Source organism: Strix aluco, chromosome 19, assembly GCF_031877795.1.
Source record: "Strix aluco isolate bStrAlu1 chromosome 19, bStrAlu1.hap1, whole genome shotgun sequence".
Lineage (NCBI taxonomy): Eukaryota > Metazoa > Chordata > Aves > Strigiformes > Strigidae > Strix > Strix aluco.
This window is the reverse complement of record NC_133949.1, coordinates 9344821-9360314: the sequence shown is the minus strand read 5'-3', so window position 1 is coordinate 9360314 and position 15494 is coordinate 9344821. Positions and strand designations below refer to the sequence as shown.

General features: G+C 45.4%; 1 protein-coding gene across 4 annotated transcripts in view; it reads left to right on the top strand.

The window, feature by feature from the left end:
- AP2B1 (adaptor related protein complex 2 subunit beta 1) overlaps positions 1 to 15494 on the top strand; it is an 80071-nt gene that overhangs the window by 55352 nt on the left and 9225 nt on the right. For all 4 annotated transcript variants that reach the window (XM_074845461.1, XM_074845458.1, XM_074845459.1 and 1 more), the window contains 4 exons: positions 907 to 1052; positions 3577 to 3706; positions 11981 to 12065; positions 12756 to 12842. In XM_074845461.1, the coding sequence (XP_074701562.1) occupies positions 907 to 1052; positions 3577 to 3706; positions 11981 to 12065; positions 12756 to 12842 (448 nt within the window). The remainder of the gene's footprint in view (positions 1 to 906; positions 1053 to 3576; positions 3707 to 11980; positions 12066 to 12755; positions 12843 to 15494) is intronic.

Below are 15494 nucleotides of genomic sequence, written 5' to 3'. Positions count from 1 at the left end.
TTTGCTACAACTTTCATAGCAGATTCGTTTATTTGGAGGAATCCGACGTGACAGTGAAGATAAAATGATGTGATTGCGATGAGCATGCCGCAGTGCAATGCAGATAAATGCTCTGTTAGTGACAGAGATCGCAGATGCACTGACTGAAGCATGCTTAGTCTGGAGGGTTCGTGAGATACAGAACATGGTTCTGGTAACAGGCTGTGGAGCAGCCGAAGGGAATAAACAAAAATTAGCACTCTTATTAAATAGTCAATGGACGAATAAACTTAAGTCGTCCTATGAAATCTAGGATCTCAAGGTTCTGCAAAGCATACGCAAAGCTTTTGGTCCTTAGCTACTTGCAAGTATTACACCATATGTAAGACCAAGTACAAAACAACCTGGTAATTTTGAGCTGAGAACTACTTCATTTTGCACCACTCAAATTTGGGTCTGGGTTTTTCCCACAAAGATGATCTAGGAATCCAGAACCCAAACAGCTAATAGTATCAGCCCTGTGATTTTATTTGGTTCAAACTTTAGTATTGTCCTGCCTCTAGTAGCCCAACAAGTCCTGGGAGAAGCCTATCCATCAGCAGACTTGGTAAGTCGCACATCAGCGTGATGGACACAAGCTTTCACTGTTTCTTGTGCACACTAATGCTGTAGTGTATTTGAATTCTTACGTGAGTGCTGTGAACAAACACTGATTAGGAGCAGCAAGCTTGTTTCTCATCGGTGAGCTTGATCCTTTCAACACCCCATGTTGTATCTTCCCTATAGCGTTTCTTTAACATCCGTGGGCTTAATGTGCCTCTGCAGCTGGATTTCTGAACTCAGGACTTCTCTTTTGATAGGAAAACTACTTGTTTTGTTATCTTCAGGACCGATTTCTCATGCTGAATGACATCTCTTGTGTTCAAGGTTTGGTTGCCTGCAGTGAAGGCTAAAGGATTGGAGATCTCGGGCACATTCAGTCACAGGCAGGGACACATCTACATGGAGATGAACTTTACCAATAAGGCTTTGCAGCACATGACTGACTTTGCCATTCAGTTCAATAAGAACAGGTAAGAAATCAATGCACTTTGTCTGCTATGATAAAAAGATTGCATGTTCCTATGAAAGGAGCCTGTGTCTACACTGCTAGATGCAGGGAGGGCTTTTATGTAGGTCTATAATGCAGTTGTGGAAACAGCTGGATGATACAGCCTGAACTCTTCATCACACCACAGTTGTGTGAAAGGGCTGAAAATACAGACTGATAAATCTATGAGGAAACAGGCAGCAGACGGTCCTGTCGTTCTCCTAGCTCTGAAACAGCATCTGCCCCATTTAATCTCTGCAGAGTTTTAAAGCAGCCTCATGAGTTGTTAGGCAGGTTAGTGGTTTTATAGCCAGTAAGTGCCCTGAGGAAAGAGAGAGAGCATAAACAGGCAAGCATCTGAGCTGCACAAGTATCAATCCATAATGCCTCCACCTCCTGACTTAATTGCTGTGCAGCCCCTCAGACTGTCTGGAAGTACAGGTCTCATTAATAAAGCTATTTGTCAATAAAGAACTTGCAAGTTAAGAGCCTATGGCACATGTTTTCCCTGTAATTGGCAGCAGAACAATTTTGTCAGAAGGAGCAGCCACTTGAATGTTTAGAGCATACAGATTGTTCTCAGAAACGTGTCTCAGCCAAAAGACATGACATGGCAGTACAGCTGTGGTGTCTCCTCACAAATACCTTTCCCAGTCAGAGAGTTTATCGTGTGGTTTGCTATATGTTATCTAGAGCAAGGACCAGGCTAGTTCTTATCAAGACTGTAAAGAATATCTTGTGACTGAAATGTTCCTCATATTTCTTAATATCCCTTCACTGGAAAAGGGTTCTCTATACTAAAGATCCACTGAAACCATCTCTTTAATATCACTTGCCTTGCAAATTTGGGATTTCTTGGGATGAATAATATTTACTTACAAAAGACATTATGCTAAGTAATTCTTGGTAAATGTTCTCCCTGGACTGCTATATTTTCTGGAGAGTTTTGCTAAGCTGCTATATGCAAATGTTTCATGCAAATTGGTCTGAAAAAAAGCCGGTTTGCTTGTGATTTTTTTTTTTTTCCCCATACATCAAGCTGTGTTCTCTAGCCACACCTATATGGTACTTCTTAAGGATGTAAGAAGTTTAAATACTGTGCAGTAAAACAGCAGTTTCTCCTTTTGCAGCATATCGGCACACACTCTGTATACAATCTACTACTATTTACTTTTCTGCAAGTACTGTTCTCTTGTCACCGCTTTCCACTGTGGCTGGTGCATTGGAAGGAGCTGCAATGGGCTGGCTCTTTAGGTTTTAATATTAAGACTTGTGACTAGGAAATTTCTGTTGCTTTTCCCCCTCTCCTGCTGCTACTAATCGCATTCACCACAGTATTGGGATAAAGCAGTATTAAAAAAAAAAAAAAAGAAAAAAAGAAAGCTAGAGCTCTAGTGTGGTGTAATCTCACAGCCACTTAGTAGCAAAATGCAACTTTGTTTTTTCTCTGAGTCTTAGGGAAGACACTAGAACTTCTGTTCCCGAAGGTGAAATGGCTGCAGAAGGCAAATCACATGTCTGGGCCCTGGCTGAGAATATTCTTATTTTGGCTCCCTAGAGCTGAAAACTAAGAACAAAGAATGGGGCATCTACTGGTTTCTGAAAGTATGACGTAGCCAATACACATGTGGCTGACTGTGCAGAGACACTATCAGTTTTTCAGTGCATAAAATAAAAATACACACTTATGTATTTTTCTTCCTGTAAATGCTCTATCACCTCTGAGCTAATGTGAATTCTGCTAAAGAGAAACACAGTCACGAGTGGACACCAAAACTATCTTATGCATCTGCACTTCCATCTGCTTTCAAAAAGAAGCTGGTACATAGTACAGAAGTGATATGTTAAATGTTAGCTGCTTTTCCTCTTCTTCACACTAAGCAGAGGTGCCTGTGGAATTAAATGCCTCTTGGACTGAACGGGCAAGTAAACATTCACTTTGCTGTGGTGGTATACATCCCCAGCTGAAGGAGCCTCAAACCAAGCAACAGTGCCAGACGCTGTCATTCGAGATCAGACAGCTGGCTGCGTTGATTCATTTGTTCTACAGTGCTCTGTTACAAACACATACTCCTCCTTGGCTGTGTGTTTGTTCTGTGTTGGCTCCAGTTCCTTCTTCCATAGGTCCCAATGATGTGACAGCCATGCAGTGTGTGATATGCTCTACTGGCAGTGCTCTGTGGCTCTGTAAGAGAGCGCCAAGAGGCCTGAGTCTGAGTGCAGGTGCTGCTCCTTACTGGGCAGGCTTTGTGGGTAATGGAAGAATTCCCAGATGCTGGTTCCCTGGGCAGGATGGTGCATGTTGTCAGCAAGATGGACCTGACTGAGTTTCCTGTGCCTTGTCCTACTTGAGTGTCTGCTGTTTTGAACTGTGCTCCTCCCCTGGAGTAACAGCAGGGGCAGCTCAGGAGTAATGGGAAGATGAGCCAGCTTGTGCTTGGCAAAAGGGAGATAGGTGTTGGGCAATGCAGTGCTGCTCTCATCACCTCTGTTTTTCTCTTGCCTAGCTTCGGGGTCATTCCGAGCACCCCATTGGCCATTCACACACCTCTGATGCCAAACCAAAGTATTGATGTCTCCCTGCCCCTCAACACTCTGGGACCAGTCATGAAAATGGAGCCTCTGAACAACCTCCAGGTATGGATTGTCTCATTCTGGGCAGGGGGGAGATCAGCAAGTGCTCAGCCCATTTTGTCTGGCCCGACACAATGTGGTAAGACTCTAGTAACAAAATACTGTGTATAGGGTAACCAGGCAGACCTCGTGGATTTAGGCCATGCATCTGGCCAAAACTTCTTCCTATTCCTTTTTCTAGTCTCTCCCACAAGGACTGAGGTAGAGACTTCTTGGATTTTGTGACTTTTCAAACACCTCAAACCCACTGCATCTGTGTAGATTAAGGTCTTTGTTTGCTCCAATAACACTCTTCTGTAAACTGGGCATGAGATTTGGTTGGACTTATGAACTGGAGCTGGTCTGAACAGAGAAAGTGCATGCCTGTGGTGGAGCAGGCAGCAAGAGCTGTCAGCAGGAATTGAGGCAATTAAAGGAAATGCAGGAAAGATGGCAAATGCGGAGTGATTAATATTTCTCTAGTGCTCTTAACTTCCAGGGTGTTTTACAAAGGCATTGGCACATCCCTGCCACAGAGAGCTTAATCCAAGGCAAACAAGATGTGTTCCAGGAAAGGCAGAGGAGAAATGACATAAGCAGCTAATGTTTCATTAATGAGGCTGTTGGGGCATGTCAGGGACAGCATTCCCTAGAAGAGGCTTTTTATCAGATTGGGCTGCCAACCTGATCCGGGGAGATGTTCCCCTCTGGTTTGGACCAGAGACTCTCCATCAGTCCTGGCGTGCCTCAGGGGCCTTGGTCTTGAAGTACTCATCAGGCAGACGGTTCTCCCCTGAAGGAGACTCTTCCCTGCTGCTGCCATGTACAGCTGCTCTGGAGCGGAGCTCAGCGAGTGACTCCTGCCTCTGCTCTGTGTAGCTGGCTCCTCCAGGATGGTTTCCCCACTATCCCAAAGATGCAGTTAACTCGCACTGTAGCGTGTCTCACTCGCCTCGAGTCTCCAGGAGATGGAACTAGGTTAGGTTCCTGTAGCGTAGCAGCCCATAGAGGGGAATATTTTGAAGCAGCTCATGCTCTTTTTAGATTGAGAATGCAATGGAAGTTACTATTTATTCTGCCTGAGCAACTGTTTTTTCCCTTCTTTTGACTTCCATTCTGGGGCTTATGACTTATTGATGAGTCTTTGGGCAAACAGCTCGAAATAGCTTCTCTGGCACTCAAACGAGCAGTCCTACACTCCAACTCTGAGCTCAGTCATGCGATGGGGGAGCATGCGGACAGTGAATGAATTACATGTGATTGTCTTCCACAGAGGGCCCTTCCAGCTTGTGGAGAGGCTGGGTTTCTTTTGCGTCCAGGTCATGAAGATGAGGTTGCATCACTGCATTTGGGTCAGCTGTGGTAAAATCTACCTCCTGCTCTGAAGGAAATCTGGAAGTCTCTAGGAGGTGACAGTCCTGATCTGTCTCCATAACACTGGGGACTCTCTCAACAAGGTGTTCTCAAGTTGCTGCTTCCTTTGATCACGAAGGAAGTGAAGTATTTGGGTTATTAAATCTCTAAAGGAATTGGAACACAGTTTGTTTCTTGTACCATCTTCTGCTAGAACAAAGCAAAGAGAAAACATGCGAGGAAACCTCCAGCTACCTTATATTGAGACAGCGGAGCATTCATTAGTGCCAGACTTAGTTGCTAATTTGCTAGCGCTCTCATTGCCATAGAAGTTGGCTGCCCTTTTACAATTGGGGAAGCTGCCATATGGAGTAATAGTATATTTCTCTGCAAAGAGTTGAATCATGATAGCAGATGCCAAGTTAAAAAGAGCACTCCCCTTACTTTTTTGACAGTAGTGGGTTTGATGGAGATCTGTCATTGCCCTGACAGCCAAGGCTCTGGTTTTGTTTTGTGAGTGCGTGTAGAAATTATCTGTCTTGAAACATTCAGAAATCGTTTTGGTGACCTACTTAAGGAACAATTTATAGCATAATATAGGAGTAGAGCATACAAATGTTCTTGTATTCATTGAAGAACCAAAACACTCATCAAGTTGAATTTGCTTAATGCATTTTTTCTGAGCTGGGGAACATTGAAGTAGATGCAGGGCTGGTTTGAACCTGAGGACCTTATTCGTCTCCTATTCTGCTGGGGTGTTTTTGTTTTAATAACAAGAAAAATAAGTCCTGAAGTAACTAAACTAATAGCTTTCAACTTATTGTCACGTTAATTAGAAACTTCAAAGACTAGTTGTACATTCCTTAGGCAACTATTTCAGAAGTAATGAATTCAAGTCTTGTTCAGGTTATTTTTACTACCATTTCTAATCTTTCACCCAGTACAGCTGGTTTAATCTTAACATTTGTAATCATGAAAAGAAACTGAAATATTTGACAAGTTAACAAAAGCCATTTTTACAAGATGAGGAAGACTGAAATATTTTCAGAGGCTTACTTTGGTAAAATATAACTGAAGAGTCTTCTGTTTGCCAGTCACCTTGCATCTTGTGATAATCTGAGTTATCTGTGCACTCTTGCGGTGCCCTATCAGCATTTTGGAGGCTACCTGGCAGCACCTGCCCAGAGCTGCCTCTGCAGAGCATGGCACTTGTCCATGCTAGCAAGGTCTTGTCCAAAGGTGTGCGAGAGGCTGCGTAGAGCTTCATGAGTATTTGATAGCTGTGTCTCATTTGCCATCCAGGGAGATGACTCTAGTAGTTGTACAGACTTGCTTGGGTCCTGTAGTTGCCTTTTCACAAAGCAGCAATACTCCTCTGATGACACATAGGCTGATAGGGTCAAAGGTAGTGGAAGAGAAGAGTTGGAGTGGGTGAGGTATCTTTGCCACTGTGTGTGAGACCTTGAGCTCTCAAAGAGAAAAATGGGTTCTGAAATAGGGATTTGTGTTAGTGAGGGATATTAACTCTTTCCAAATACCTCTTCAAGTCAAATTTGGAATGAGAAAATGCCTGGGATGAGAGCCTTTCTATGTTAAAGAGAACCACTGTTCCTAATAAATGGCCTTTTAAGGTCTGTGAAATCAGAATACACAGTTTGTTCATTGGGGTACATGAGAATTGCTCCCCTAGCCCTGGAAATGGGTGAAGTGGAGCCAGCCTGCTTTCGAGAGCTTTGGAGCTCAGGCCTGGCCTGTCATGGCATGAATAAGATAATCTCTTTGGTGAGATGGTAACCACTTGCAGAAGACGATACAGTTGAAAACAAGCTGCAGGGACTCCTGGAGCTGTAGTGAGTCTGCCTGAGCCTGGAGCATTGCCATTCTCTTGGGATCCACATTCAAAATTGACAGTCAGCGTGTTGCGTTCCCCAGCGTTACCTGCTGTCAACTGCCAGGGCTGTTTTTTGCAGCTAGTGAGCATGCAACTGAAAGAAGCTTAGCTTCAGTTTTCCAAAATGCCTGTAAAATGATCTGGCGAGTATTGAAAGGGAAGGATCTGCCAGCTGCATTTCTTCTTGAAAAGTGACACTTGGAAACACAGACCTTTCCCTTGCTGCTGAGCAGTGTGAGGTGCAGGACATTTTTGTTTCTTCCAATGAGTTTGGCAAAACATTGCTATAAAGGCAGGTGAAGGTGCAGCTTCTTCATTGAGAAAAGATTGGTCTTGCTAATGCAATGGTTCGTACTTATCCTTCCATGCTCAGTTCTGCTGTAACTCACCATCTGCACTCCTCCACTTCTCACTGTCTTGCTTGCAATGCAGAACCACTGGAGCTCACATTCACCAGAAGTGTTAATGTATCTCGGGTCACAAATGCAGAGCTCTCAGTACTTGGAAACAGATTTCACACATTCAACTCTCCATAAAAACAAGACTGAGAATCGGCATGAGCAGCAAGTCCAGCCAGCAGATGTTCTCCCTTCAGAGCCTGCTTGATAAATAGCACCGTATTGGCCTGTGTGTGAGCTGTGTCAAAATTACTGGACCAACCACCGCAGAACAGCCTTGGGTAGCTAGATGTGGAAGGTGCTTTCTTGGATTTATTGCCTAGGTTATTTTTTTAACAGCCTCTACTAGAGAGGGTCTTATTCCAGCAAAGAAGAGAACCCTCTTGGGAGCAGCCTGAATTAAGGACTCGGATCACAGCTTGGCGTCTGCAGCCAGTTCCTAGCTCAGCTGCGGAGAGCTGTTGGCTTGCCGATTAAGGGCAGGTCTGCCACACGGTACAGCACATTTGATTAAAAAGTACATTTTGAACTTCAAGTACAGCCAGGCACACATGAGAGCATAACCCTCCCAGTAACTCGCTGTTCCCTGACCGCTGATGTGAAGCGACGTGCGGGGAGATGACAGCGCAGCCAGGGGCGCAGCACCCAGCCTTGCTGTCTGCGCACAGCTCCGCTGCCCGGGCTCGAGACTTCTGCCTGTAGGTAGAGCATCCGGCTGGCAGCGGCTGTCAAGCGCCCGCAGGATCCCGAGAACCCTACCTGTCAAACAAAATGAAGTGAAGTAGCTAGCACTCCCCGGGGGCATCTGACAGCCAGAGCAGCAGACTGTCACAGAATAAACCATGACCTTGTGCTGGCAGAGGTAAAAAAGGCTCTGCAGAAGAAAGTTCTTCTCGCCTTAACAGTTTGGCTGTTACCAGGCTCTAAAGCAAAACCCAACATGAAGTAAATCCTTAATTTAGTGTAGGTGCTAATGGGATTCCAAGTGGGTATGTTGTGTACTTGCTGCTGATGGAAAGCATCTGTGTTGCTTTCAGACTTGACTTTGAAAGTCAGTTCTTATGCTCAAGTCTGGGATTTAAAGCATCAGAAACCTACACTATTGAAGAAAATAACTTAGCATTGTTCTTATGAGGTACCTCTTCCACAAAATACCATGTGTTGGCTATCAGAGGGGTTGCGCTGCAAGAAAGGATAACAGAAGGGTGCTTATGCTGCAAGGTGAGTAAATACATTCTAGGGCTTATTTCTAGAGGTGCTGCTTCCTCTAGTCAGGTTGTGAACAAGTGATTATGAACCCTGTGCCAATTTTTAGTGAGCTCACACCTTTTCAGCAGTGAAGCATCACATGAAAATCTGGTACCTTTTGACTTTGTTCTTCAGAAGCTTTGTGGTCTGCTTGACTAAATTCACAAGGTAGTAATATTATTTTTTTCTTCCTTTCAAAAAAGATCGTAGAGGGAAAGCCATTTTTATTTAAAATGTTTCTGTTTCAATTCTTACATGTCTGAAGCTGAAGGTCTTGTTAAAGATTTAGTAGTTCACGTCCATATCGCCAGGTTAAAGCTGCAGAGCCACAGGCTAAGTTAGTCTGGACTGGAGGATTTATTGAATGCAAGTGGAGGTTCCTTTCAGACATACCAAACCTGGAGAGACTTCTCAGCTGCTGTTACCACTTTAGATGCCACTGATTGTTCCCACCTGAGGAGCCTGGATTCTTTTGGTACTCTGTTTCTCACAGGTGCTGCTTTCTGCCTGCAGTTGCTTTTGTAGCCTGTCAGATGGCATTGAATGCTCCTGATGTGGCAGTGCAAAGGTTGAAGCCCATGACCTTGGAAGGCTGTTATCAGCTGTCAGGACCTCTTAGCCTCTCCCTGGTGCAAGTTTCCCCATCCAGGTACCTGCAGGTGCCTTTTCATGGCCCAGATCTGGGGGACCACAGCACTGACAGTGTATACCTGCCTGTTCAGAGGAAGTACATGGTGTTGCACAATGGAAGCTAGTCTTGAAAAGCTTACCAGTCTTGTCCCAGTGCTATAGGTTTAAGGAGACTGTAGCTTTTTCCTTTCCTGTTTGCAAATATTATTTGTAACAGCTGGTTTCTGCATCATTACAGATACTTGCAAAGTGACACGTGATGTCATTACTGAACCCAATGATGCAGTTTGGGAGAAAAGCTGGCGTGTGGCTTGCTTTTCTTTGCTGGGAAGAAATTGCACTTCAGAGCATCTTAATTGGGTAGCTCTCCAGAGTATAGGCAAAGCAGCTTACTCAGTATGTTTCTGCAGAGTTGAGAAGCAGGTCAGCAGATACCTTTTTATAGCATTCCTATAACTGCAGGGACAGGGTTAGCATATTAATTTGGAGTGTGCCTCTAGAACCGTGACTGGAGAGAAGGCACTGCTTTCCAGCCCCTCTTGTAAGAAACTGCTGTTGTATGGTAACAACAATTAGCTACAAAAGCTAAGTAATCTCTGTTGTTCTAAGGCAAGGCAATTAATCACTAAATCAGAGTTGGAAAAGATCTTAGGTGATGCAGTGTAGTCCCTGCTATGCTTTGTTTTTCTACAGTTCTTCTTATTGAGAGTATTGTCAAGGCTGATTTTAAATATTCCAAGCACTGGAGCTTCTCTCTTCCTCAGGAGAATTTTGTGCTGCTTAATATTTCTCACCATCCAGTTTTCCCAGACGTTTAGCCTAAATTTTCCATCTTCTGGCTCATCTCCATGACATATCCAAACATAAGCGTCTGGAACGTCTACACTGCTGTCCCTTCCCCAGCTGTCCCCTCCCAGACTCCGAGGTGCGTTTGGCTACTCACCCAGTCTATTCAATCATATTTTGCAGAGGTGAATCCCTTAAGTCCATCCACCAGTCTGCTTTTACCCCTCTAGTTTTGGTGCCTCTAGCTCAAAGACTAGACACTCCAGTTCGTGAGTATGACACCGGCAGTCAAAGCACGTAACAGCTCCCTGTTACAGGGGACCGTTTCCATTTTTTTCTAGGTTGCACCATCATTTACATGGTTTTAGTGGGCTTTAAATTAATCCCTTCTTAAGCTGGTTTGCACTGTGGGAATTAAATATAAGCTGCTACCTTTAGTGATGGCTGAAAGTAGAAACCCCACAGACTGTCGCATCTACCTTTCTGCTGTTCTTTGCACTTCTGGGACCTTCCCAATTGCTAGAAGAGTTCATTTGGGAGCTTGTTCTCCTACCACTTGGCCTCTGGCTTGCATGCATGTCTAATCAGCTGACTTGTGTTTGAATTCTCTGGTTTATTCCCCTCCCTTGTCTATCAGCAGCTGTTTTCACTGATATTTGGGGATGTCTTTTTAAACCTGCCACTATGGGACAATAGATTTTTGTCAGCAGGACACTAATATATATAATTATTAATGTGAATGGAGTTTGTCTTGGCATAAATCTTTGTAGCAGCAAATTTATTTCTTTGGCTCAGCATTTAGCATGGTCTGGTTTGTGTTTCAGCTGGGTGACAGATTGGAGAACTCCTTCTGGAATTTTTCAAAGGAAGGAGGAGCTCAAATGGCTCCTGAAGTTCAGGGCTCCCCACACAATCTCAATTTTAGGTCTCTTACAGGCTGTTTCCTTCGTTGCAAGCAATGGCAGGTGTCTGCTGAACGATACTCCCGTGACAGGCTATCACTATCTGGGATGATGGAAGGAGAGTGTGAGAAGCATAGAAATAAGGCCCAGAGCTACCTTTTTCTGGGCTATATTATGACAGTGCACTTTCTCAGACCTTCAGTTGGCTCCTGCTGTATCATCAGCTCTCAGCCTGGGGAAAACTGAAAGTGAGGTTGCTCTTTGTGTGAGCAGAGATTAGTTGGTAATGTGGCAAGCATGTGTGATAAAAGGCGATCCAGTGCATCTCCCAGTCTGGCAGAGTTTAATGACACTGAGAATGAAGTCTTTTTTTAAGTGATCTTTTTTTACCTGCCCTGATTGCTCTGTAGCAGGGCTTTCTTCTTCCAGGAGTCAACACCTGGCACATGTTTGCTGTATAGCTTTCACTAAGGTTAACGCAGGAGACTTGGGAGATGGTGCAAGGAAGGTACAGGCCATAGACCTGCTTCAGGCTTTCTAGAAAGTGTCCGGGCTGAGATACTACTGAGGAGGTGAAAAATAAAGAAATGGGAGTGAAAAAGAATATACAGGGTTCTGGAGCTGGGGAATTATAAGAGTGAGATGGCAAAGAGGGGTGATGAAGAAGCTCATGTGCAATATGACAGACACGATAGTAGCTGTGCGCAGCCAAGAGGTATGAATGTACCTCGGAGGTGAAAGAAGTGAGGGGAGGTAGAGGCTGAACAAGAGCTGAAAAGAGCAAGGGTGCTGGCTGTGACCCTGTCAGTGAATTGGCTCTGAAGCAGCATGATGAAATGCTCACAGGAGAAGATTGAGCAGCTTTTAGTGAAAATGGAGCGAGCACAGAGGGGTGGGACTGATCCTTGCCTGAAACTGCCCAGAAGCTCAGTAACATCTCTCCAGGTAGTCTTATGTTCAGAGCTGGCCCCTGCTCAGAGGAAGCACTCCAGGGTGTGTGGGCAGGCGATGAGACTGCACAAAATCTTGAGATCGCTTTGGACTTCCAGCTGATAGAGACTCTTTAACCCTGCTGTTTCTTCTGTAACAGGTGGCTGTGAAAAACAACATTGATGTCTTTTACTTCAGCTGCCTAATTCCTCTCAACGTGCTTTTCGTAGAGGATGGCAAAATGGGTGAGTGCTTTTAGGTCTGTGGTCAGACTGTGCTTGCAGCACCCAGCTGGGTGCAGTTGTCCCATGGCTGAGATTCACGTGTCTTTGGCCGTGACCTTCATGCCAATGCATCTCAGCAGCCTGAACTGATCTGGTTTGATAGCCTGTCCCCGTTGTCCTGCAACTCCGATATTGCCAGAACCCAAGTCCTCTGCTCTGATTCTCTCTGCCAGACAAGGAGTGGATCTGTTTTCTTTGAGGCTTTTTTTGGTGTTTGTTTTGTTTGGGGTGTTTCTGAGGGTCTGATTCACTCAAATGGGTCTAGGATTTAATTCATTTATTCCTGGTCACCTTTATTAAATTGTTGTTTGAATTGATTGGGAAGTTGCTTGAACAGCAGCTTTCACTAATGTAATCCTAAATGTGTGGATCTCCATTTTTCTTGTCAAATCCCACCTGTTCTTGGTTTGTAAGCAGCTCATATGGTAAAGACTGTCTCTGGTTTGGGGGTTCCAAAAATCCATCAAAGCCTTGTTGCTTCTACAGTGAGACTGGGGTGGTTATAGGGGCAAATCCTGGATCTGTCCATGTCGGGGAAAAATGTGACCAAAAGATCTTTTGTGTGTCTACCTTGTAACATTCTGCAGTGAATTAATTAATGCTATGGTCCTGTGATGATCCAGGAGTGCTGATAGTCTTTCTCGTTCCTAGAGCGCCAGGTCTTCCTTGCAACATGGAAAGATATTCCAAACGAAAACGAGCTTCAGTTCCAGATTAAAGACTGTCACCTGAATGCTGGTGAGTAGCTTAATTCTACGACGCTGAGAGCACTTTTGATGTCTGGTCACTATACAGCACCTTACTAGTAGCATTGTCTATGGCTAATGGATAGATGAACAGAACAGCCTTGGATCCTAGGGCTTGTTTCAGTCAAAAACTTTATCTGGGTCCCCGTAAAAGCACATCTAAAATCCCAAATCTTAGATTTTACCAATCTGTTTTTTTCTTTCATTCTGGACCTTGTATTCTAGGGGTTTTTTTTCACTTCTCTGCAAAGCTGCTCTTTTAAATAGAGCTGAATATGATGTTGGGGCAGTTCAGCAATCCTGGCCTGCTACTGTGTGTTTCAGGCAAGGTGTTCCAGCCCTGACTTTAACCTACTGCATAATCCTGGGCCAATTACTTCACCTTTCAGCATCTGCTTGCTTCTTTCTGTTGTGAAAGAGTAAGCCTACACACACTATAAAATGTTTTGACATCTATGGAGGACAGGCCATGTGAGAAGAGTTTTGGTCTGCTGTTGTTAGCTGGTATGCTGATGCATTTTGGTCACACTCTATCCCGTTGAGCTCTGTGTTTAGCTGACTAGTTGCCTCTGTGAGCATCCTACTTGTACGTATGACCTTACCACTGCTGAAGGATGAGGCGAGTGTAAAAAAGGTGGAATGGGGCCAGCATAACAGCTTTGCTCCTGTTCAGGAGGTTCTGGACAGGAGCCAAGTGATTCTACCAAAAGCTGCTGTGTTTCACAGAGGAAAAAAGTGTCTCTGTTGATTACAAACCCCGTAACCTTTTTATTCTCCCATGTCTGCTATTACACAATGAACACCCTCTTGCTTCAATTGCAGACAGAAACCATGGGTCTCTTTGTACTCATAATTATTATGATTTTGGAATGTAAAAGATGGAGCACGTGAGAGGAGGAAAAATAGCAGCTGTCGGACCTTATGACTTGATTTCGCTGTGGGGTTTCAAGTGAGAATGACCTCTGTGCCTCCCCCAGTCCTCCCGCTGCTCCTGACCGAGCTTGGCATAGCCTCTCCCCCTGCACTGCAGTGCTGCTGCCAGTAACATCTTCTGCCCCGGCCGTGCCCGAACCGTGCTGTCCAGGGCTCTTCATCTCAAATCAGAAACCTTGGTAACTTCGCACGTTTGGCACTGGGGTGTTGCGGTGCTGGTTAGCAGAGGATGGAGTTGGGAGGGAGAGAGCGAGTGTGCGTGGCTGGGAAGATGAGCACTGGTGATCCTGCAGACTGGCCCATGCTCCCTTCTCCCTCTAGAAAAAAATGTTAGAAAGTGTAGAGTGACAGGCGATGCTCCCCATTCGGGGAGGGTTTGCCAGCTCAAGACCAGACTGCTTGCCCAGGCCTGCCGGAATTAGTGATCCTCAGCGGAGAACATGTTACTAGCTCGCAGGGGTAGCACGGGAATGCTGGGCGGTTTCTCTGCGGTGGTATCCGCAGCCGTTGCCAGGGCTCAGCTGAGAAGAGGCTTCTCTTGGTGCTTTAGCAAGAGCCCTGGACGCGGTGCCTCTCCCGAGCGTGATCCGTCACTCGGGATGCTTGGGGGTGTGCAGGATCTGCCAGCCTCTTTGGCTTATGTACGGGAGAAAGTGGGTCATGTCTCATAAACAGATTTCAAACACTTCCATCCGCTGAAGCTTCTCTTTTTGTATTTCCGCTGCTGACACCTCCTCCCTCTTGCGACTATACTGTCGGTTTCTTTCCTTGACCACCTGGGCTTCAGCACAGAGCAGGCCAATAGCTTGCAGGAGGGAAAATTAGGAAAATCTTGGTGTGCTTGTCTTAGTCCCTTGTATTTTAACTACCAGTGCAGCCCTGACTCAGTCTGCTGCTCACCTTGATTTCATCTAAGCAGTAACCTCCTCTAGCACAGACCATCCTAAGAGCATCAAGCCTCGCCTGTACAAGGATCAGCCAGACCCCACACCCCGTGGAGGACTGGGCTTCCAGCATCCTCAGGGATGGAGACTTCTCACAGTGTGGCAAGTGGCTGGTTGTGCACACCAGGGCAGAGGTGAGATAAGCTGGATGAGCTCTAACGACAGCTGAATCCATCTTGCTACTAGTTTATACCAGAGCAAGGGTGTGTGTCTGGCCATGTGCCGCAGCAGGGCGATAGTCTTTCAGGATTCACAATCTTGATCATTTCCATCCAGTGAAAATAGCCTTGTTTTAAGACGCCTCCTTTCTTCCAAGAATAGCAGCTCTGGGTATAAATCTTTAGGAACTTGATCCTTGTGGAGGAAACACTGGTTCACATTCAAAAGACTCTTGTAGGAGATGCCTAACCAGAATAAAGCCCTCGACTTGGGCTGTCGGTGGTTCTATTGTTCACCGATGAAATACCGCTGCGTGCAGCTCTCATATCACTGCATAAAAAAAGGTAAGCAACGGCTGCCATGGCAGAGCTGTGCAGAATAAAGTCTGCAGATTTCAACAGCTCCTAACGAAAACTTAGGAGACGCTGGGTTTTTGCAACCCTTCAGTACAGGCTAAAAGCTTCTAGGCGCCGCCGGCTCCGCAGAGGTGTGCGGCCGCCATGTGAATCGCTCTCCCTCCTCTCGCGCCCGCTCAGATAAGTAATTCATGCCTAGCGTGAGCCCACCCACTTGGCAACGAGTTGCCGTTGAGGCTCGGGGAGACACTG